The 21,382-nt window shown below is 54.5% G+C and overlaps 3 protein-coding genes and 1 long non-coding RNA gene across 12 annotated transcripts in view; 1 reads left to right on the plus strand and 3 right to left on the minus strand.

Moving 5' to 3' along the window:
* D2HGDH (D-2-hydroxyglutarate dehydrogenase) overlaps positions 1 to 1,543 on the minus strand; it is a 33,918-nt gene extending 32,375 nt beyond the window's left edge. Inside the window, exons 1-2 of the mRNA XM_050751969.1 lie at positions 1,427 to 1,543; positions 583 to 991 (exon numbers count right to left, since the gene is read on the minus strand). Of these exons, the coding sequence (XP_050607926.1) occupies positions 583 to 898 (316 nt within the window). The 5' untranslated portion in view covers positions 899 to 991; positions 1,427 to 1,543. The remainder of the gene's footprint in view (positions 1 to 582; positions 992 to 1,426) is intronic.
* THAP4 (THAP domain containing 4) overlaps positions 1 to 21,382 on the plus strand; it is a 691,437-nt gene that overhangs the window by 554,501 nt on the left and 115,554 nt on the right. The gene's annotated exons all lie outside the window — the stretch shown is intronic.
* On the minus strand, positions 2,848 to 3,198 carry LOC126932808 (uncharacterized). Of its 4 annotated transcripts, none has more exons than XR_007718323.1 (3): positions 3,153 to 3,198; positions 2,926 to 3,001; positions 2,848 to 2,887 (listed from the first exon to the last, which is right to left on the minus strand). It is a non-coding gene; the product is annotated as an uncharacterized LOC126932808 (long non-coding RNA). The 4 variants fall into 4 exon arrangements; XR_007718320.1 differs by having other exon boundaries at positions 2,964 to 3,039; XR_007718321.1 differs by lacking the exon at positions 2,926 to 3,001 and adding an exon at positions 3,002 to 3,077.
* ING5 (inhibitor of growth family member 5) overlaps positions 5,810 to 21,382 on the minus strand; it is a 40,638-nt gene continuing 25,065 nt past the window's right edge. Inside the window, exons 6-8 of the mRNA XM_050751985.1 lie at positions 12,463 to 12,598; positions 12,266 to 12,327; positions 5,810 to 10,549 (exon numbers count right to left, since the gene is read on the minus strand). Coding sequence (XP_050607942.1) covers positions 10,507 to 10,549; positions 12,266 to 12,327; positions 12,463 to 12,598 — 241 coding nt within the window. The 3' untranslated portion in view covers positions 5,810 to 10,506. The remainder of the gene's footprint in view (positions 10,550 to 12,265; positions 12,328 to 12,462; positions 12,599 to 21,382) is intronic.

The following is a 21,382-nucleotide window of genomic DNA, read 5'->3' on the forward strand; positions in this document are numbered from 1 at the left end:
TGGTCTTGAACTTCTGGCTTCAGCCTCCAGGGCAGCTGAGAATACTGGCAGAGCCACTGTGCCCGACAAAGTTGAGTTGCTGGCCGGGCGTTGTCGGAGTGGCTCACGCATGTAATCCCAGCAATTTGGGAGGCAGAGGTGGACGGATCACGACGTCAAGAGATTGAGACCATCTTGGCCAATATGGTGAAACCCTGTCTCTACTAAAAATACAAAAATTAGCGGGACGTGGTGGCGGGCGCCTGTAGTTCCAGCTACTAGGGAGGCTGAGGCAGACGAATCACTTGAACCTGAGAGGCGGAGGTTGCAGTGAGCCGACATCGTGCCACTGCACTCCAGCCTGGCGACAGAGTAAGACTCCGTCTCAAAATAAAATAAAATAAAATAAAAAAATAAAAACTTGGTTGTTCTAAGCGACTCGTTCGTGGTCCTTTACTCCAGCAGCCTGTGGCGGTGCACACGCCCCTCTCAGCGCAGCCAGGGGCTGGCACCCCCACCCAGCTCGTTCTCAGCCCGATTTGAAGCCTCCACCAGAAGGCGCAGGAGAGCAGGCCCCGCCGCAGCTTCCCAAGCCTCACCCACCTCGCAGCGTCCGTATCCAGTCCACGTTGGGAGCCTGCAGCGCCTCCGGATCCGTGACGACCCCGCCGGGCACGATGCGCTCAAAGGCGGCCAGGTCCTGCTCAGACACCGTGGAGAACGGCAAGCGCCGCACGGGGTAGCGCTCCCGGGTCAGCGGCACCTCCGGGGTCCCGGGGGCGGAGCAGCAGCCCCTGCGGGCCAGGGGGCCAACCGGCCGACCCCAAGAACCCGCGGCTCCCGGGGCACAGGCCCCGCGCGGCCCCGGGGGACACCGGAACAACCACGCGGGCCGCGCCAGCAGCTGACGGGGCAGCATCGCCGCCGGGACGGAGGCCTCGGGCTCCTCCTTCGGGGCGAGGCCGGTACTCAGGGCCCGGGGGGCAAGGGCCGGGAGCTGCTGGCTGCGCGCCTGGAAATGGCCAAGGGGAATTTCACGTTTTATGCACATTGTACAACTTGAAAAACGCTTGCAGAAGCAGGGAGAGGGGCAGGAGGGCAGCCAAGGGGAAGGCTCCGAGCACCCGGGCCCTCCCCCGGCCCGGCCCGCAACCCCGCGAGCGCGCGAAGCCCCGCAGCCGGTCTGGACTTAGCGACACGCAGGCTCGCGGCGGCCTCGCCGGGACCTGCCCCGGACCCCAAGCCGCCACGCTCGCCCCCAAGGGGACCCCGCGGACGCGCGCGCCTTCCACGCGGTCACGTGACGAGCTGCAGTGCCGCCCCCACCCCCGCTCACAGGCACAGATTGGCTGGAGGCGCCCGAGATCGCGCCCCGCGACCCCCACCCGCCGTGGAACCGCAGCCCGGGAACCTCAGCCGAGCGCTCCGGGCGGCCGCGCGCACGCACCCGCGACCACGTCCCGGGCTCCAACCCTCAGCGCCCACCGCAGGCCCAGAGCCGCTAGGCCGGAGTGGGCGGGACGACGCCACGCCTGCGCATTGACGGCTCCGCCCTGCCATCGAAGCCCCGCCCCGCGCTCCTAACAGGTCCCGCCCCTCTCGTCATTCCCGCCCTCCATGCCCCGCCCCGCCGTCCAAGCCCCGCCCCGACTGGCTTCGGAGGGTCAATCGCCGCTCCCTCGTCCTGCGTTCCCGGAGGGCCTCCGGCGTCCAGGCTGTCGGGCGCCTCCCTTCAGGTAGGGAAGGGACTAGGCTGAGCGCAGCCCAAGACGCCCAAGCAGCAGCCGGAGCGTTCTCCAGAACGAGGCCCGGTACGGGGGCTCGGCTGAGGGACCTGGGGGCCGGCCCGCTCCTCTGAGGCCGTGCCCAGGGGGCGCCCCTTTCGCCAGCGGCCTCCCTCCCCCAGCTCCTGCACGGACCACCCCTCCTGGGCCCCCAGCCTTAGCTTAGGGGGCAGCTGCCTCCTGCAGGTGTTTTCTTGCCTCCGTGTCCGCTTCCGCCTGTTCAGCCCTCCGTGCCCTCAAACCCTTCGCACACCTGGGGAGCTCCTGGCCTCCTGACGCAGTACCTGCTGTCCCGAGGAGCCTCCCGGCCTGGGCTCCCCTTCCTGAGGCATCGCCAGCACTTGTTTTGTGGGTTTTCGAGACAGGGTCTAGCTCTGTTGCCCAGGCTGGAGTTCCGGGGGTGATCTCAGCTCACTGCAACCTCTGCCTCCCGAGCTCAAACCGTCCTCCCACCTCGGCCACCCAAGTAGCTGGGACTACGGGCGTGTGCCACCACGCCCGGCTAATTTTTTGTTATTGTATTTTTGTAGAGATGGGGGGGGGGTCTCATGTGCTGCCCAGGCTGGTCTCGAACTCCTGGACTCAAGCCATCCGCGCGCCTCGACCTCCCAAAGTACTTGTTACTTCAGCTCACCCAATTCCATAGAACCAGAGGGTGCAGACGATGCAGATCTCTGAGCAGATGAGGGCAGAGAGCAGGAGCCCGCACTCGGTCCAGAGGCCAGACTGTGGAGCTGTGCAGGAGGCAAAGGCTACGCCCATGACAGCAGATGGGTCCTGGTAGTCACACAGAAAACCGGCAAGCTGGATTTGTCCTGGTGATGAGGCTCTGGAGCAGCAGTTGAATGGAGTCATTCCCGTCCTCCTTAACCACATCCCCAAGGGCCACTCACCTTCTTCCCAGGTGAATCACCCATGCAGGGCTCTTCCAAGTCAGCAATGCATTTTGCCTTTGGACTACAACCCTGGGAAGGTGACGTCCACCTGGCCCTTCCTACCTGGCTGGCCCTTCCTCTGCAGGCCGGTGTGGGAGTCTCCCATTGTCAAGTGTGACTGTTTCAATTACACATTCAGGAACTGGAAAGAACCACAGATGAGGTCTGTGGACCCCCTTACCACCCGACCTCCACACGCCCTCCTGTGGACCCCCTTACCATCCGACCTCCACACGCCCTCCTGTGGACCCCCTTGCCACCCGACCTCCACACGCCCTCCTGTGGACCCCCTTGCCACCCGACCTCCACACGCCCTCCTGTGGACCCCCTTGCCACCCGACCTCCACACGCCCTCCTGTGGACCCCCTTGCCACCCGACCTCCACACGCCCTCCTGTGGACCCCCTTGCCACCCGACCTCCACACGCCCTCCTGTGGACCCCCTTACACCTGACCTCCACACGCCCTCCCTCTGACTAGCAGGCCAGTGGCATCTTGGACCCCTGGGATTAGGAATGATTCAGAACTCATAAAGATTACCACCCATACCACCCCCTAAAATAACTGATTTTTCTGGCCAGGCACGGTGGCTTACGCCCGTAATCCCAGCACTTTAGGAGGCTGAGGCAGGTGGATCACCTGAGGTCGAGACTTTGAGACCAACCTGGCCAAAATGGTGAAACCCTGTCTCTACCAACAATAAAAAAATTAGCCGGGGGTGGTGGTGGGCGCCTGTAATCCCAGCTACTCGGGAGACTGAGGCAAGAGAATGGCTTGAACCTGGGAGGCAGAGGTTGCAGTGAGCTGAGATCACACCATTGCGCTCCAGCCCTGGCTACAGAGTGAGACTCTGTCTCAAAACAAAACAAAAAAACAACTCTGTCTCAAAAAATAATAACAACTGATTTTTCTTTTTCCCAGGGCACAGACCCCTGGCAAAGCCCACATGTACCCTTGGAGAATGCTTGGAGGAAAACATGGCATGTGCTGGTTTCAGTGTTGTGGGGCCCTTCCCCCAGCATCAGCCTCCTCTTCCAGCGAGGACTCTGGTCTGCAGATTGGTTTCACCTGGATGGTGGGTGAGGGGCCGACTGTACCTCGTGAGGACCAAGCTCTTCCCAGGTTCTGTTAATGCACTGCTCGAGGCAACGTTTTGAGACCCATCAGCTCCTATTAGGTTTGTGTCCCCCAGAATTCGTATGTGGAAGCTGTAACCCCCAATATGGCCATATTTGGAGATGGGACTTCTGAAGAAGTAATTAAGGTTAAAGTCAGTCACAAGGGTGGGGTCCTGATCCGACAGGACATGCGTCCGTAAAATAAGAGACACCAGAGAGCTCCCTCTCCCAGTCAGTCATGTTGGCACACGTGAGAAGGCAGTGTTGGCAACCCAAGGGAAGAGCCCTGGACAGGCACCAGACAACACCAGCACCTTAATCTTGGACTACCAATCTCCAGAAATAAGAGACATTTTTGTTAAGCCCCCCAGTCTGTGACATTGTGATAACCTGATACGGTTTGGATTTGTGTCTCCACCCAAATCTTATGTTGAATTGTAATCCCCAATATTGAGGGAGGAGCCTGGTGGGAGGTGACTGGCTCATGGGGGCAGATTTCCCCCTTGCTGTTCTTGTGAAAATGAGTGAGCTCTCAGGAGACCTGCTTGTTTAAAAGCGTGGCACCTTTCCCCTCTGCTCCCTTTCTCTCCTGGTCCGCCATGGTAAAATGTGCTTGCTTCCCCTCCGCCTTCTGCCGTGATGTAAGTTTCCCGAGGCCTCCCCGCCATGCTTCCTGTACAGCCTGCAGAGCTGTGAGTCAATTAAACCTCATTTCTTTATAAATTACACAGTCTCAGGTTGTTCTTTCTGGCAATGCAAGAATGGACTAATACAGAGCCCAAGCTGACTCCAGCAGCTTCCAAAGGGCAAGTACAACACAGCAAGTCTTGCCCTTCCAGAGCAAGCACAGTACTCTCTTAGAGCAACTGCAGCATTCTCACACGTCTTCCTTGGAAGTGAACTTGAGCAACCACCCAAGGTAAGGCACAGGGTCCTCCGCAGACCCCCAGCCAGCAAGCTCCGCAAACCACTCTCCAATCACTGCATACCCCTTCAAAATTCAACTTCACACACTTGTCTCTGGGCACAATACTGACATTTTACACCCATTTCCCAGAATGATGCTGAATCATGGGGGTGGTTCCCCCATACCTTTCTCGTGGTAGTGAATAAGTCCCACAAGATCTGATGGTTTTATAAGGGGAAACCCCTTTCACTTGGCTCTCATTCTCTCTTGTCTGCCGCCATGTAAGATGTGCCTTTTGCCTCCTGCCATGATTGTGAGGCCTCCCCAGCCATGTGGAACTGAGGGTCCATTAGACCTCTTTTTCTGTCAGGCGCAGAGGCTCACGCCTGTAATCCCAACACTTTGGAAGGCTGAGGCAGGTGGATCACCTGAGGTCAGGAGTTCAAGATCAGCCTGGCCAACATGGCGAAACCCCATCTCTACTAAAAATACAACAATTAGCAGGGTGTGGTGGCGTGCGCCTGTACTCCTAGCTCCTCAGGAGGCTGAGGCAGGGGAATCGCTTGAACCCGGGAGGCAGAGGTTACAGTGAGCCGAGATCACGCAGTACCATTGCACTTCAGCCTGGGTGACAGAGCAAGAAGACTGTCTCAAAAAAAGAAAAAGAAAAGAAAAATTTTTTTTTTTTTTTTTTTTTTTGAGACGGAGTCTCGTTCTGTCACCCAGGCTGGAGTGCAGTGGCCGGATCTCAGCTCACTGCAAGCTCCACCTCCCGGGTTCACGCCATTCTCCTGCCTCAGCCTCCCGAGTAGCTGGGACTACAGGCGCCTGCCACCTCGCCCGGCTAAGTTTTTGTATTTTTAGTAGAGACGGGGTTTCACTGTGTTACCCAGGATGGTCTCGATCTCCTGACCTCGTGATCCGCCCGTCTCGGCCTCCCAAAGTGCTGGGATTACAGGCTTGAGCCACCGCGCCCGGCCGAAAAATTTTTTTTAAAGAACCCTCTTTTTCTTTATAAATTACCCAGTCTTGGGTATGTCTTTATCAGCAGCGTGAAAACGGGCTAATACAGATGCACTTTCAACTGTTTGTTCCAAAAAATACTTTATTTATTAAACAATATATCCATAATCTATAACATGATCCAAAAATACTGATATACATCTTTACATTATCTAATAAAAAGATTTACAATATTTCCTTTACAAAGGGAACATAGATAATAATTCCTTGAAAATAAAAATGTAACATTCATGTTAAAGCTGCGTCATCTTTTTGGATGAAATGTGGTTAAAGGTGAACACCACAAAATACAGAGGAAGAAAGAAACTCCAGTACAGTCTCTCCTGAATGGGAACATTTTCTCACATTTCCCCTGGCTTAAAATTCCTCTCAGCACAGGTATTGAAGGCCGATCACTGGTCACTGAAAATTTAGGAAAACCTAAGTCTTCAATGCCCATAATAAACATCTCTCACAGTTTTATTCTAAACCATGAAGACCTAACCTAGGACAGGGCAGACCCTCGGCTCTGTGGTCATGTGGGAAGCTGCTCTGGGCCAGCGTCACTGCTCAAAGCAGCCCCAGCCAGGGCTCCCAATGACAGGACAGGAGGCCAAGTACAGTGGGGCTGCTGGACAGAAGACAAGCTGGCCAGTGTCCCCATCTGTCCCGGCAAACCCTCCCACCGCCACTGGTCTGCACAGCTGCTGCTCGCTGCTCCAGGCAGACTGGAAAACACCCACGCCACAAAGCCCTGGCCAACAGTGAGACAGGCGGTCAGCTGCTGCTCAGGCGGCCACATAGGCCTCCACTCGGTGTCCCTGGCCAACAGTGGTCTCATGTCCACCCGCCCAGGGGTCCCACCCAACATGAGACGGGCGGTCAGCTGCTGCTCAGGAGGCCACGTAGGCCTCCGCTCGGTGTCCCTGGCCAACAGTGGTCTCGTGTCCACCCGCCCAGGGGTCCCGCCCAACATGAGACAGGTGGTCAGCTGCTGCTCAGGAGGCCATGCAGGCCTCTGCTCGGCATCCATGTCCCCAGCAGCAGCACCTGGGGCACATTCACAGATGCAGAGGGCTCAGTTTCACCAGCTCCTGTTTTCAAAGCAGCCTGCCTTCCCCTACAGGATTTCCTCAGATCACTGTCTGATACCGCAACACTGAAAACAAGGAAAATGGGCAGAACGCTCCTTCCCATAGAGGTCAATCACACAGCCACAGAGGACCCACACCTTCGGCTCAGATGAAGCTGCCAGAGTGACCCACTGGGTCCAGCCCAGACACTCTCAATCCAGGAGATGGGTCTGGAGCTGGGCAGCTGTGGAGGGGGGTCTGGTCCAAGACTAAATCCCTGAATCACCCCCCGGGAAAAGGCAGCCAGGCCTTCTGGAGCAAGGTGTGGATGCTGCAAATGGTGTGGCTCCTGTGTCCCTGCAGGGCTGGGGCCAGGCCAGGGGCCATGACCTTCTTTTCTGGCCAAACAGCCACTCCTGAGTGTGTCTCTCCCACGGCTAGCACAGCATCAGCCACAGAGTACTCAGGATTCAGTTGGGTCCAAACTACAGCCCAAGGAATTGTCTCATTCTGCTCATGTTTTCTGTGTTTCTTCCAAAACTCTCTGCATATTATTTTGGTGATATTATTGTAAGTGGCAAAAGTAAACATTAAAAACACATAAGCACAGAAACGTGAAAAGGTCAAAATTCAATACCTGGGAAGGTGCACAGTGGCAGGCAGGACCACATCATCACGTGTTAGACAGAAGCTTCCCACGTGGAAGCCAGTCATCTTTCCCCAGAAAACAGCGAGACCTCAGGAAGCCAGGCAGCCAAAAGCATCAACAACCCCAGCTCCTTCCAGGGGTAGCCATGGGTGTGAACAGCTCAAAGGTGGAGTGAAATATCGAACTCATTTCTGAAAAATTGCCAGGCACTGTTTCAGCACAAACTCCCTGCACTTACCTATCCCTCTTCACAAAAATGGTACAAGAGGGCTGGGCGCGGTGGCTCACGCCTGTAATCCCAGCACTTTGGGAGGCTGAGCCAGGTGGATCACAAGATCAGGAGATTGAGACCATCCTGGCTAACACGGTGAAACCCCGTCTCTACTAAAAAATACAAAAAAATTAGCCAGGCATGGTGGTGGGCACCTGTAGTCCCAGCTACTCGGGAGGCTGAGGCAGGAGAATGGCATGAACGCGGGAGGCGGAGCTTGCAGTGAGCCGAGATCGCACCACTGCACTCCAGCCTGGGTGACAGAGGGAGACTCCGTCTCATAATAAGGTAAAAGAGAGAAGAAAATTTTCCACAATGTATTCTCCACGATCATTAAGCATCTGTGTTGGCCAGGTGTGGTGCCTCATGCCTGTCATCCCAGCACTTTGGGAGGCCAAGGCGGGTGGATCACTTCAGGTCAGGAGTTCGAGTCCTGGCTGGCCACACACGGCGAAACCACGTTTCTACTAAAAATACAAAAATTAGCCAGGCGTGGTGGTGGGCACCTGTAGTCCCAGCTACCCGGAAGGCCAAGGCGAGAGAATCACTTGAACCCAGGAGGCAGAGGTTGCAGTGAGCCAAGATGGTGCCATTGCATTCCAGCCTGGGTGACAAGAGCAAAACTCCGTCTCAAAAAAAACAAAAAACAAAAAACACACACACACACACACAAAACCTATTAACAAAAAGTTAAGTCATTACGTGAGAACCCATCTCCCAGCTGAGCACAGCAGCTCACACCTGTAATCCCAGCACTTTGGGAGGCCGACGCAGGCGGATCATTTGACCCTAGGAGTTTGAGACCAGCCGGGCCAACATGGTGAAACCCCGTCTCCAACAAAAATACAAAACTTAGCTGGGCCTGATGGTGCATGCCTGTAATCCCAGCTACTCAGGAGGCTGAGGTGGGAGGGTCACTTGAGCCCAGAAGGTGGAGCTTGCATTGAGCCCAGATCGCACCACTGCACTCCAGCCTGGGCGACAAAGCAAGACGCTGTCTCAAAAAGGAAAAAACCCAACAAAACCCACCCATTTTCACAGCCGTGGCTGAGGGTGTGAAACAGTGTAGCCTGCCCTCTCTGACACTTTCCCTTCTGAGCCACAGGAAGGCATCGCTTGGAGGGAGCCCCTTCAGGTCCAGACACTGGCAGGGACGAGCAGCAGCAGTGGCCCACTGCCCGCCTGCACCTGCCGGGCACCTGCGCCCAGAGGATCCACTCCCACCCACTGCCCCACACCCTCGGCCGGCTCCCGGAAAGGACAGGTGGCCCAGAGACATCCATGTAGTTCAAGAAACGCAGAACAAGAATGTGGACACCATTCCAACCAGGACTGTTCAGGATGTTCTTGTTCTCTTGTTCTCACTCACTGACTACCAGCTTCTCGTGGGGAGGGCCCCGTCTGAGACACAGAGCTTCACACGTTCCTTTCTGCTTTATTTCCTCTCCCTAGTGAAACATTAAAAACAGGAGGAAAAGATATAGATGTAGCCATCAGGAGGAAGTGAGGCTGTCATTCGAAATGGCCCCCCACCATGAAGAAAACCAGGCTTAAGTTGGGAACCTCACATCTCAGTTTTCCCTCAGGTTTCTTTCTGTGGTGTGAGGACAGAAACAGGCTCCCCTGCATTCCTCAGGAATCCTCTCCTTCCTCTAAAGGCACAGGAGAGGATTTCCGAGAGCCTGCGATGCTGCTGTCGGGAACCGCAGGCTAGGCACCGTCACCAACGCATCACAGCAGAGCAAATCTGCACAGCCTTCCCCAACTACCACCGAAAAGACGGCTCCAGCTCAGCTTGGTGAATGCTGATTAAACAAAAAGCACACTTGAGTTTCCTAGCTTCATTCCAGAACTGCTATTGTGGCACAATAAATTCACAACAAATTCACATCAGAGTCCCCTTGGACGGGAGCTGCGGGCCTGGGAATGCACAAGCAGAGGCATTCGTGGTTCATCAGCTCCTGGCAGACGGGACTCACTTCACAGACACACGTAGACCCATGATCTTCATGCTATTAGGATAATTTCATCTTCACAGTAAAAACATCACCAATTCCCAGAGAAACGGAACATCAGCCCAGCTCTGTTCCAGGGTCTGGTGGGTGCTGGTCACAGGACCCACAGCTACTCCAAGCTAATGAAGAGCCGTTTACTCCAGAGGTGACTCCCCCGAGGGAGGACTGAAGTCCAAGCTAAAAAGGCAGCGCGCAGTGAAGCGGAGGCCACTTCCTCGGAGAAAGGGCCCCCAGCCCTCCCGGGCCGTCAGAGGCGCCCAAGCAGGAGTGCACGGCGGCCGGATGCGGCGCGGCGCTGAGTGGGAGGAGGCACGGGCCCCACCCGCGCGGCTCAGTGGCAGGCGTGCTCCAGCGGCGTTGGGGCGCAGGGAGCCTGGGCTGTACCAAACAGTCCTGGAAAACCACAGGAAAGCTACGCGAGGGTGGCGCCGCGCGCTGCAAAGCGGCGGCCGTGGACCAGGTTACCACGTCCCCGCAGCTCGCCTGGCAGCCCGGGCTCACGCGCCCGCCACATCCGCGGGGGGTCCCTGCTGATGCGCGGGGGGGTCCTGTAAAAGCCACGCTAACGTCAAGGCGGCGAGTCCCTGTAAGGTCGCCCTTCTGTGCGAACAGGGTTTGATGGGTTCTTGTTCTAGGAAACATCCAGAATTTCAACTGGCCACGGAGTTAACTAAGTATCAACCGAACAAGGTAGTTTTAAAATGAAGGGAAATATTGCAACACGAATGAAGGAAGAGATTAACTTGCTCCTCGGATCCGGGCACACAGCTCCTCCTACTTCTTCTTCCTCTTTTCCTGGACACACCGTGGACAGAACCTGTGACAAGAAAGGCGCAGTGAGGCCCTGGTTGCCATTTCCACCAGGGCGCAGCGTGCCCAGGCCCCGCCTCCCCATGTCTGCCAGGCCTGCTGGAGGCCGGGGGGCCGGCACCAGGAGAGGCACACACAGTGGGGCTGCGGCCTTCCCGCAGGGAAAACGCGCCTATGTGCGCGGCTCTATGCGGGAGGTTGGTTCTGAAGTTGACAGATACACAGCAATGAGCAAAAGCGATTTGACACCCAGGCGTTCCTCCTTAACAGGTGGGTCCTCCTTCCCCGGCCGATGGCAGGGTCGCTGGCGCCCTCTGTCTGGAGTCTGGGGGCTGCAGGTACCAAGCACGCATGAGCATGGCAGCCCCTCAGGCCCACAGAAACCCAGCCAGGCACCCTGCACGGGCCCTGGAAGCTGCCGTCTCACAAGTGCTCCCTGGTGACTCTGAGCAAGTTCCGGAGCCACACGCACCGGGAACTCCTGAACAGAGGCAGCTGCTGGCCACAGAGGACATTCCATAGGTTCCCCACGCAGGAGGCAGCCGACTTGCATGTGAAGGCAACTGTCAACCCCCGCCTGGCCCAGGCCGAGCCTGCCCAGGGCCCTCCGCCCTAATAGCCGCCATGCCCCTTCTCCAAACCCTGATGCACCGTCCCTCGGCTGCACAGCGTGGGGCACTGCAGTGCCATGTGTCCCCGTGACAGGGCAGCCTGTGTTGATGCCACATGACACCATGAGCTCGGCCAGCCTCCGAGACACAGCATCCTTTCCCTCTGTGTCCTCACACCGAACACCAAGGATAACTGGCTCTCACCAACTCGGGCGAGTCTGCCGGAGTCTCAAACACGCTGCCACGATGACCTCTGAGTGCCACACAGAAGAGCACATTCCGATTTCATTTTCAGAACATATATCCATTTTTAGATTTTCAGCACAGGCAAACAAAGCCAGGTTTTTATCTTTTTATTTATTTATTTGAGACAGGGTCTTGCTCTCTCGCCCAGGCTGGAGTGCAGTGGCGCAATCTCAGCTCACTGAAGCCTTGGACTTTCAGACTCAAGCCACCTTCCCGCCTGCGCCTCCCAGGTAGTTGGGACACAGGCACGCACCACCACGCCCAGCTAATTTTTGTATTTTTTGTAGAGCTGGGGTCTCTCGATGTTGCCCAGACTATAAGTTTTTATTTAAATGAAATCTGAGGAACGACAATGCAGAAAGTTGCCATCGCCAAGGGGATGCAAGGGTCAGGAAGATAAACTGCTCCTGGCACCTGCACTCTTCTCCACCAGACAGAGCCACGGGCCCCAGATCCACGCCCCGGCTTCAGGACTCACCTCTCGTGCTATCCTTCCCAGATTTCCCTAGGGGACAAGAACCTCTCATTCTGATTTAAGACGATCCCTACCTCCCGCAGAGTCCGGAAGGTTGTCCTTCAGGAGGGGCCGTGAACGTGAATATTACGTAACTTGGTAACCGCTGTCCCGGGGTGAGGACATCCCTCTGCCGGCTCGGACAGGCACAGCAGCGAAGGAGGGAAAAAGCCACATCCAGAGCAGCCAGCCAGCCAGCCACACTCCTCGAGGCCACTGTGGGGCATGCCTACGTGGCTACCGCGCCCCGCTAAGCCTGGCAAGATCCCGCCATCGAGCGCCTTCTCCTGGGGAGGCCAGCAGCCCGACACCCAGCAGGCTGGGAGAAAACGGAGCGAGCATCCCCACTCACCATTTTCCTTTGGGTTTCGTGGTAAGGTCCACGCAGGCAAAGTGAAACCACTCAATTGGACACTGCAAAGTAAAGGAAGAAACCACAGTCAACACGCCTCATGTTCTGTACGCAAAACACAGGAAATGCCAACACCCGCCAGCCCTGCCCCACACAAGACCGTGCCCCATGGCGCGAATCCCGCAGGCAACACTCACGTCTGGATTGTCACAGCCGATCATCTCCCCGTAGGAGACCTGGTGGCACAGGCAGTACGTGGGTTCGTTTGGGTCCACCGGCATGTCCAGCACGTCGGAGGGGTGCACGGACAGGATGGTGTCAGTGAACTCAGACCTGCAGGGGACAAGGCACAGGAACCGCTGAAGGCCATGGCGGGAAGTGAGGCGGCACAGACACCACGGGCCCTTCTGCCTCTGACTTAAGGCCCCCTCACCCCAAAACTCTGATGACGATCATTCCAAGGGGGTAATCTGTACCGTGCTCGGAGCGACACATAATGAATAAGCTTTTTTAATGCTTTTTTTTAAATGCTTTTTTTAAAGCATTTTTCCTATTGTCCTTCAGAAACGAATGTGACTCCAGGGCCGGCCACTGCAGTCATGCACTAACTGAATACACACCTTGTGGACGTTTTCTTCCTGGAGCACACATTTTCAAAACCTCAATAACCCCTCTGAACATGCAATGTTCTCAGAAGGCGCAGCAAGAAAATCATTAAGGATACGAAAAGATTGTCAGCTGATGCTAGAAAGCAAGCTGTTACCCACAAAAATCCAGAAACAGTAGCAGCTGGCAGCACAGGGGTGGAGACATCACACCCACCTTTGGACCCAGGCGGGGACACAGGGGCACGGATGGCACCCAAGAGGTCGTGAAGCACAGCACTCACCCATAGCACCAGGGCTCTGGTCCCACTCTGGGGACGAGTCCACTCTCGTCTCGGTCCCTCCTCCCAGATGGGACTCCCCCGGGGATCTCTGGACTCACCCCACTTCTCGGCCATCCCTCCAAAGACCCCAGCCCCTTTGGAGACAAGCACATGTCACCTCCACCAGCAGATGGCTGACACTTGAGAGAAGCCTGCCAGCCTCCCACCCCAGACTGACAGGTGTCAGAACGGCCTGCACCGTCAACAGCTCTCCCGTAACCATGACCTCCTCCCACGAGAACAGCTGTGCATCCTGCACCCGGGCCCTCCACGCACCTACTCAGGCACCTCTGGCCCAATCTCACTAAACCAGCAGCTCCCCACACACTCCCTGGACCGCCCACCACCCATCCAGCTGTCCACCTGGCACAGGGCCCCTTCTGACCACACGCCACCCTTGTCACTCCCCACGTGGGTTTCTACACAGCAGCCTGGCGGGTCTTCCACCCTGCCCATGCCTCCCTCCAAGCCTGCCACCTGCAGCACCATGGCCGCCCCACCAGGACCACAGACCTCAGGTGGAGACTTTCCCGTTTGAAAGGGATGCACTTAGGGGGAAATTTATGCTTTTATATTTCAGTATTTTTCAAATAAACGTACAAGCTGCAGGTAGTATATAGACAGTGTATTCCCGTTAGTACAGACAGAAGAAGTATCTTCCCTATCCCACCCTCCAACCCAAGAATATCTAGTTGCTACATAAACACGGCAGGTTAGCGGGAGGAACGTGGCGGTGAGAAAAACAGTTGCGATTAGGGAGAGCCAAGGAGGAGAAGTCTGGTTCCTAGAGGGAATCAACACTCAGCTTTTCCTCAGACACCTGTCTAAAGCTCTTCTACGCCTTTGCAATTGCCTGTATACACACACACACACACACACACACACACACACACACACACACACACACACTTGGGCTCAGCATGCACCCAGCCTCCCCGCTGCCCTCTGGCACAGGGGTACCCATCTAAGTCTGTCCTTTGCGGGTAATCTGCTCTCCTGCTCTTTCTGTCTGGGACCAGACAAGAGTTTCTCTTTAGAGCTGAAATCCATCACTGTCACAAGTCCAGGTCCAGGTGCCGCCGATACTGCTTTCAAGCAACAGTCTCAAGTAGTCTTCGGGCCTCTCCTCTGACAGCGGCACACAAGGGTCTACGTCTCAGCCAGCTGCTGATTCCGGGCTGACACCTGTGGCTTCACCTCCAAGGGGCTCCTGCAGTCTCCTCGCGTCACCTCTCACCCGTGGAGAGCAGGGCAGCACCCTCTGCTGCCAACGGTCCCCGAAATGCTCTCTGTGACGCCCTCCTCTTCTGTGCCGAGTCCAATTCTGTCCACAAAGCCGGAACCGACATCTTGACCTGTGTCTCGGCATCACCGGGTTCGAGGGCGCTGGCCAGATTTGACGGTAGTGGGAGAAGGCTGGGGGCATGAGGGGACCACCCAGCAAGGGCACCCCAGAAGCTGAGGCTGGCGTGGAGGCCTCACTGGCCTCTCCAGTCTCACCTGAGGGAGCGCCATGGCGCGTGGCCAGGGAGTGCTACCACCAGCCCTGAGGGAGGCAACCAGGAGGCCATGGGGAGCCCTGTCCCTTGCACAGGCTGGGTTGACCCCAGCTGTCAGCAGCTGCTCTCTGACTCCCTTCAGCTCCAATGCCACAAGAGGCACCCTCTGTGCTAATTCCCCAGGGCATGGCGGGCAACCCTCGCCAGATGGTGCCAGTGAGCCCCTCCACGCCCCGCCCCAATGGCTTCCCAGCACTCCACGTAGCTCCTAGCAGGGGACTGGCTGCCTGTCCAAGCTCCGGGATTCCAGGTGCTACAGGTGACACTGCCCTTCGTCCACACACCAGAGCAAGGCCACAGGGCAGCAACAGCGCAGGGGGCAGCCTCAGGTCATGGAATCTCAGACGAGACACGGAGCATCTGTGCGGTCTAAGAACACTGCATTCCAGGAAGGGCCCTGGGCACGTGGGGAACAGGCCTGAAGAGGGCAGGCCACAGGGACAGGATGGCGCATGCTCCCAGGTCCCCAGCAGGGAACAGGACCTGCGTTGAAGCAGAGCAGCCTGGCACCACAGCGTGACCAAGAGGGGCGTGAAAACACACTGTGCTGATGGGTCAGGAACGCGCGCCACAGAGCTCCACAGAGCTCCAGAGCCCAGGGGCAGGCGGGCGCCTGCGCACACCCAGGATGATGCCCTTGGAGGCACATGAGTGCACACTCCCGCCCCAGCGGGCCCAGGCTTTGGGTTCAACCGATTGGTCCTCAGGACACCCTGTCTGCCCACCTGCACCATCTTCCTGTCCCTCTGGAAGGGGCCTGCTTGGCACCTTGGGCGTTAGAGCCCAGCTTCAGAGCTCGCCTTGCCAGCCTGTCTCGACGTCTTGCAACGGGACAGGAGCAGCACTGCCACTCGGGGGCACAACGGGACAGGAGCAGCACTGCCACTCGGGGGCACAACGGGACAGGAGCAGCAGTGCCACTCGGGAGCACAACGGGACAGGAGCAGCACTGCCACTCGGGGGCACAACGGGACAGGAGCAGCAGTGCCACTCGGGAGCACAACAGGACAGGAGCAGCACTGCCACTCGGGGGAATGGAGAAGAAAGAGATTCGCACACAAGCTAGATCCAGCCCGGAGCCACAGGAGCCCCGCAACTGTCGCCATCAGTGATCACCCCCTCATCTGTCACTACTGCAACCTGCCCGGCAGGCAGCGCTGAGCTCCCAGGCTCCGACTGCTACTAAACAGTGCTAGTCAGCGCACTGTCAGGACAGGAAAAGCCATGAGGCCACGGTGGATCTTCCTGGGTTTGCAGAGGTGCTGGCTGTTCCTGAGGTCTCTGAAGCAGGGCAGAGCGCTCAGGGAGGAAGCCCCAACCCCAACAGGGAGCTGGGGTCTCCTTCACCACCACGAGGACCCCGGTACCTGCACTCCTCATGCCTAGCATGCCCTTGAGAAAGGGAGCTGGGGTCTCCACCACCATAGGTGCCTGCATTCCTCATGCCTAGCATGCCCTTGAGAAACAGTGCTGGGTGAGGAAGAGACCAGGAGGAGCTCCGCTTTCACACAGAAAAGGCACGGTCGGGACAGGGCCTTCAGGTTCCAAGCAGGAAGGAGCAGGAAGACTCAACGCTGTTCTCACTGAGTTAGAAAACACAAAACCCAGCAAGTCACAAAAACCACATTCTCAAAGATGTGGGGGAGCTGTGGAGAACAAGCGCTGGATGACCTGCAGCCGGTGCTGGGGGGTGTTGGGGCGGGTGTCCACCTGCCTCATGCGCTGAGTGAGGGCTGGGCTGGCCACCGGGCCACACTGAGCCCACACAGACACACATGGCGGCTGTGTCCCCACCATTTACAGAGTCCAGAGGCTGCACAGAGCCACTAAAAGCAGATGGAAAATCCCTGCAGCCTTGGAGTTCTCGAGGAAGGGGTGTGCTCGGCACCGCCAGTCTCCTACCCCGTACTTCTACCAACTGCAGAAGCCGCTGGGGGCAGGAGGCGAGAGAGGAAATCTAAACCCACTGAAGTGCAGATGAACTACAGGGCGGAGTCTTCCGCAGAGGGCAATCCGCAGGCTCCCTGGGGCACTCAGTCAAGAGCTCAGGGTCCTCGAGGGGCCTGGGTGGACCTGAAGCTGAGACCCTGCCCCGCCCCAGGCCCCCAAGCCTATCAGCCTGGACTAAAACAGAGCAAATACATCCTGGGGAGAACAGAAATTTCCCTCTCCACGCTTCCTTTATACCCAAGTTCGGAGAACTAATAACAAATCATAAGACATATACACCCAGCCGGGAAATAGGACTGATTATTTTTTTAAAAGCTGGTTACCAAGGAATGGTGGCACATGCCTGTAATCCCGGCTACACAAATGACCCTCCCACCTCAGCCTCCCAAAGTGCTGAGATTACAGGCGTGAGCCAAAGCGCCCAGCCCTACAATCTCTTAAATGAAAACTGTATTAAAGGAGATTAAAACTAACTTAGGGCCGGGCACAGTGGCTCACACCTGTAATCCCAGCACATCGGGAGGCCAAGACGGGCAGATCACCTGAGGCCAGGAGTTCAAGACCAGCCTGCATAACATGGTGAAACCCTATCTATACTAAAAATACAAAATTGGCCAGTCATGGTGGCACGCGCCCGTAATCCCAGCTACTTGGGGGGCTGAGGCAGAGAATCGCTTGAACTCGGGAGGCAGAGCTTGCAGTGAGCCAAGATTGTACCAGTGCACTCCAGCCTGGGCGACCAAGCAAGACCTTCAAAAAAAAAAAAAAGAAAGAAAGACAGAGAGAGAGAGAGAGAAAGAGAGAAAGAGAAAGGAGGAAAGGAGGAAAGGGAAGGTGAGAGGCCAAGCTGGGCGGATCACTTGAGGCCAGGAGTTTGAAACCAGCCTGGCCAACATGCTGAAACCCCGTCTATACTAAAAATACAAAAATTAGCCGGGTGTGGTGACGCTCACCTGTTATCCCAGCTACTTGGAAGGCTGAGGCGGGAGAATGGCTTGAACCCGGGAGGCGGAGGCTGCGGTGAGCCGAGATTGTGCTATTGCACTCCAGCCTGGGCGACAGAGCCAGAACCTGTCTCATAAATAAATAAATAGATAAAGTAATAGAAACAAATCAAACTGAAGTACAGAAAGAAAAAAGCTTACAGAAAGTAAGCAGAGCCTCACTGAGCTGTGAGAAAATCTAAACTAAGAAACACACAGGGAACTGGATCGCAGGAAGGGGAGAAAGGAGAGCACAAAAATATTTGCAGAACTGGCTGAACATTTTCCAAATTTGATGCAAAGTACAAACCAACAGTTCAAAGACGCACAAGTTCCACGCAAAATATACACAAAAAATCACACCAAGACACATCATAACCAAACTGTTAAGAGCCAGTGACGATGAGAAATCTTAGAAGCAAAAAAAAAATCACCAAAAATAATTATTATCACTAATTTATCATCAGAATCAATGAAAGAAGAAAACGAGAGAACACCTTTAATGATTAAAAAAAAAGGTTAACCAAAAATTCTATATGCAGCAAAATAAAAGCATTTTCAGAGAAATAAAAACTTAAGAGAATTCATCACCATCAGCATACACATACCGTAAAAAATGTTAAAGTTCTTCAGTAGAGGAGAAATGACAACAGACAGAAATTTGCATCCACATAAAGAAATATACATAAGCAGAATATGCACAGAAAATAAATTTTTAAAGAAAGAAAATAAATATTAAGAAATAAAAGTTGGGCCAAGCTCGGTGGCTCATGCCTGTAATCCCACCACTTTGGGAGGCTGAGGCGAGAGGATCACTGGAGGCCAGGAGTTTGACATCAGCCTGGCCAACATGGTGAAACCCCGTCTCTACTAAAAATACAAAAATTAACCAGGTGTGGTGGCGCACGCCTGTAATCCCAGCTACTCAGGAGGCTGAGGCACGAGAATCACTTGAACCTGGGAAATGGAGGTTGTAGTGAGCCGAGATCACGCCATTGCGAATTGCACTACAGCCGGGGCAACAGTGCAAAACTCCGTCTCAAAAAAAAAAAAAAAAACAAAGAAGTATAGCTAATAAGTGTAATCCCAGCACTTTGGGAGGCCGAGACGGGCGGATCACGAGGTCAGGAGTTCGAGACCATCCTGGCTAACACGGTGAAACCCCGTCTCTACTAAAAAAAATACGAAAAACTAGCCGGGCGAGGTGGCGGGCGCCTGTAGTCCCGGCTACTCGGGAGGCTGAGGCAGGAGAATGGCGTAAAAACCCGGGAGGCGGAGCTTGCAGTGAGCTGAGATCCGGCCACTGCACTCCAGCCTGGGCGACACAGCGAGACTCCGTCTCAAAAAAAAAAAAAAAAAAAAAAAAAAAAAGAAGTATAGCTAATAAGACAAGAGTGGGAAAAAAACCGGAATGCTGAAAAAATACTTGATTAGTCCAAAAGAAGACAGGAAAGGAACAGAAGGAACAAATAGAAAACTAATAGCAAGATGGTGAATCTAAATTCTACCATATCATTAATTATGTTAAATATGAATAGACCAAATATTGCAATGAAGGCTGGGTGCAGTGGCTCACGCCTGTAATCCCAGCACTTTACAGGGAGGGGAGGCCAAGGTGGGCAGATCATTTGAGGTCAGGAGTTCGAGACCAGCCTGTCCGGCATGGTGAAATCCTGTCTCTACTAAAAATACAAAAATTAGCTGGCCTTCAAAGGATTTCAATTATATAATGTTCTTTGACTACAACAGAACTCAACTAAAAATTAAAATTAGAAAGGTATCTGAAAAATCCCAAATTATTTGGAAATTGAGACACATACTTCTACATAAGTTATAAGGCAAAGAAATAGCATGAAAAAAAAATGCGGCCGGGCGCGGTGGCTCACACCTGTAATCCCAGCACTTTGGGAGGCCAAGGCGGGTGGATCACGAGGTCAGGAGATTGAGACCCTCCTGGCTAACACGGTGAAACCCCGTTTCTACTAAAAATACAAAAAATTAGCCGAGGGTGGTGGTGGGCGCCTGTACTCCCAGCTACTCAGGAGGCTGAGGCAGGAGAAAGGCGTGAACCCGGGAGGTGGAGCTTGCAGCGAGCCGAGATCGCACTACTGCACTGCAGTCTGGGAGACAAGGAGACTCTGTTTCAAAAAAAAAAAAAAAAAAAAAAAAAATTCTAGGCGAGGTGTGGTGGCTCACGCCTGTAATGCCAGTATGTTGGGAGGCCAAGGCAGGTGGATCACCTGAGGTCAGGAGTTCAAGACCGGCCTGGCCAACATGGCAAAACTCTGTCTCTATTAAAAATACACACAAAAAAAATTAGCCAGGCATGGTGGTACATGCCTCTAATCCCAGCTACTCAGGAGGCTGAGGCAAGAGAATCGCTTGAACCCGGGAGGCAGAGGTTGCAGTAAGCCAAGATTGCACCACTGCACTCCAGCCTGGGCAACAGAGCAAGGCTCCGTCTCACGAAAAAAAAAAAAAAAATTATATTCCAGCACTTTGGGAGGCCAACGTGAGTGGATCACTTGAGCTCAGGAGTTTGAGACCATCCTGCACAACATGGCGAAACTCCATCTCTACCAAAAATATAAAAAATTAGCCAGGCATGGTGGCATGCACTTGTGGTCCCAGCTACTTGGAAGGCCAAAGTGGGAGGATATCTTGAGCCCAGGAGGTGAGGCTGCAGTGAGCCAAGATCATGCCACTGCACTCCAGCCTGGGTGACAGAGCGAGACCCTGTCTCAAAAAAAAAAAAAGATCAAGATAAAATGAGAGAAACATAAATTACCAATATCAGGACTGAAAGAGGGACCATCAACACAGACACTACATCCGAACCATAATAATGCAAAATTATTAACAACCTGATGTCAACAAAATCTGACAACTTACATGAAACAAATTTCTTGAAAGACACAGATTTTGTCCAAAACTGACCCGAGAAGAAATAGAAAGCCTGAAAACTTCCATAGCTTTAAAGGAACTGAATGCAGCATCAAACTGTACGTTTAGAACAACATTTCATTGCATGTAAATTATTCCTTAATAAAGTTAATTTAAAAAGTTAGAAAAACAGGACTAAACTATAATGTATAGTGTCTAGGAAGGCACTATAAAACTATTAAAGAAACAAGGAAATAAACACTAGAAATCTGCATCATGTTTATTTGGGGACAGAAGGAGTTTATGATTTTAACAGGGCATATGGAAGGCCCTCCAACTGCAGCTAACCACTGACTAGGTGCTAGTTACAAAGACCTTCACTTTACGGAAATTAATTAAACCATGTTTGTTCTGTGCGGTTTTCTGTATCTGTGCACTACTTTACAATACAAGAATATAGGGATTTTTTTTTTTTTTTGAGATGGAGTTTCGCTCTGTCGCCCAGGCTGGGGTACAGTGGCGCGATCTTGACTCACTGCAACCTCCACCTCCCAGGTTCAAGCAATCTCCCTGCGCCAGCCTCCCAAGTAGCTGGGATTACAGGCAGATGCCACCACCCAGCTAAGTATTTTGCATTTTTGGTAGAGACAGGGTTTCACGGTGTTGCTCAGGCTGGTCCTGAACTCCTGACCTCAGGTGATTAACCCGCCTTGGCCTCCCAAAGTGCTGCAATTATAGGCGTGTGCCACTGCGCCTGGCCAAAAGGCTAAGCACTAGATTTCAAAACTGAAAATTGCAGCAGGGCACAGTGGCT

This window comes from Macaca thibetana, chromosome 12 (assembly GCF_024542745.1).
Source record: "Macaca thibetana thibetana isolate TM-01 chromosome 12, ASM2454274v1, whole genome shotgun sequence".
In the NCBI taxonomy this organism is placed as follows: Eukaryota; Metazoa; Chordata; class Mammalia; order Primates; family Cercopithecidae; genus Macaca; species Macaca thibetana.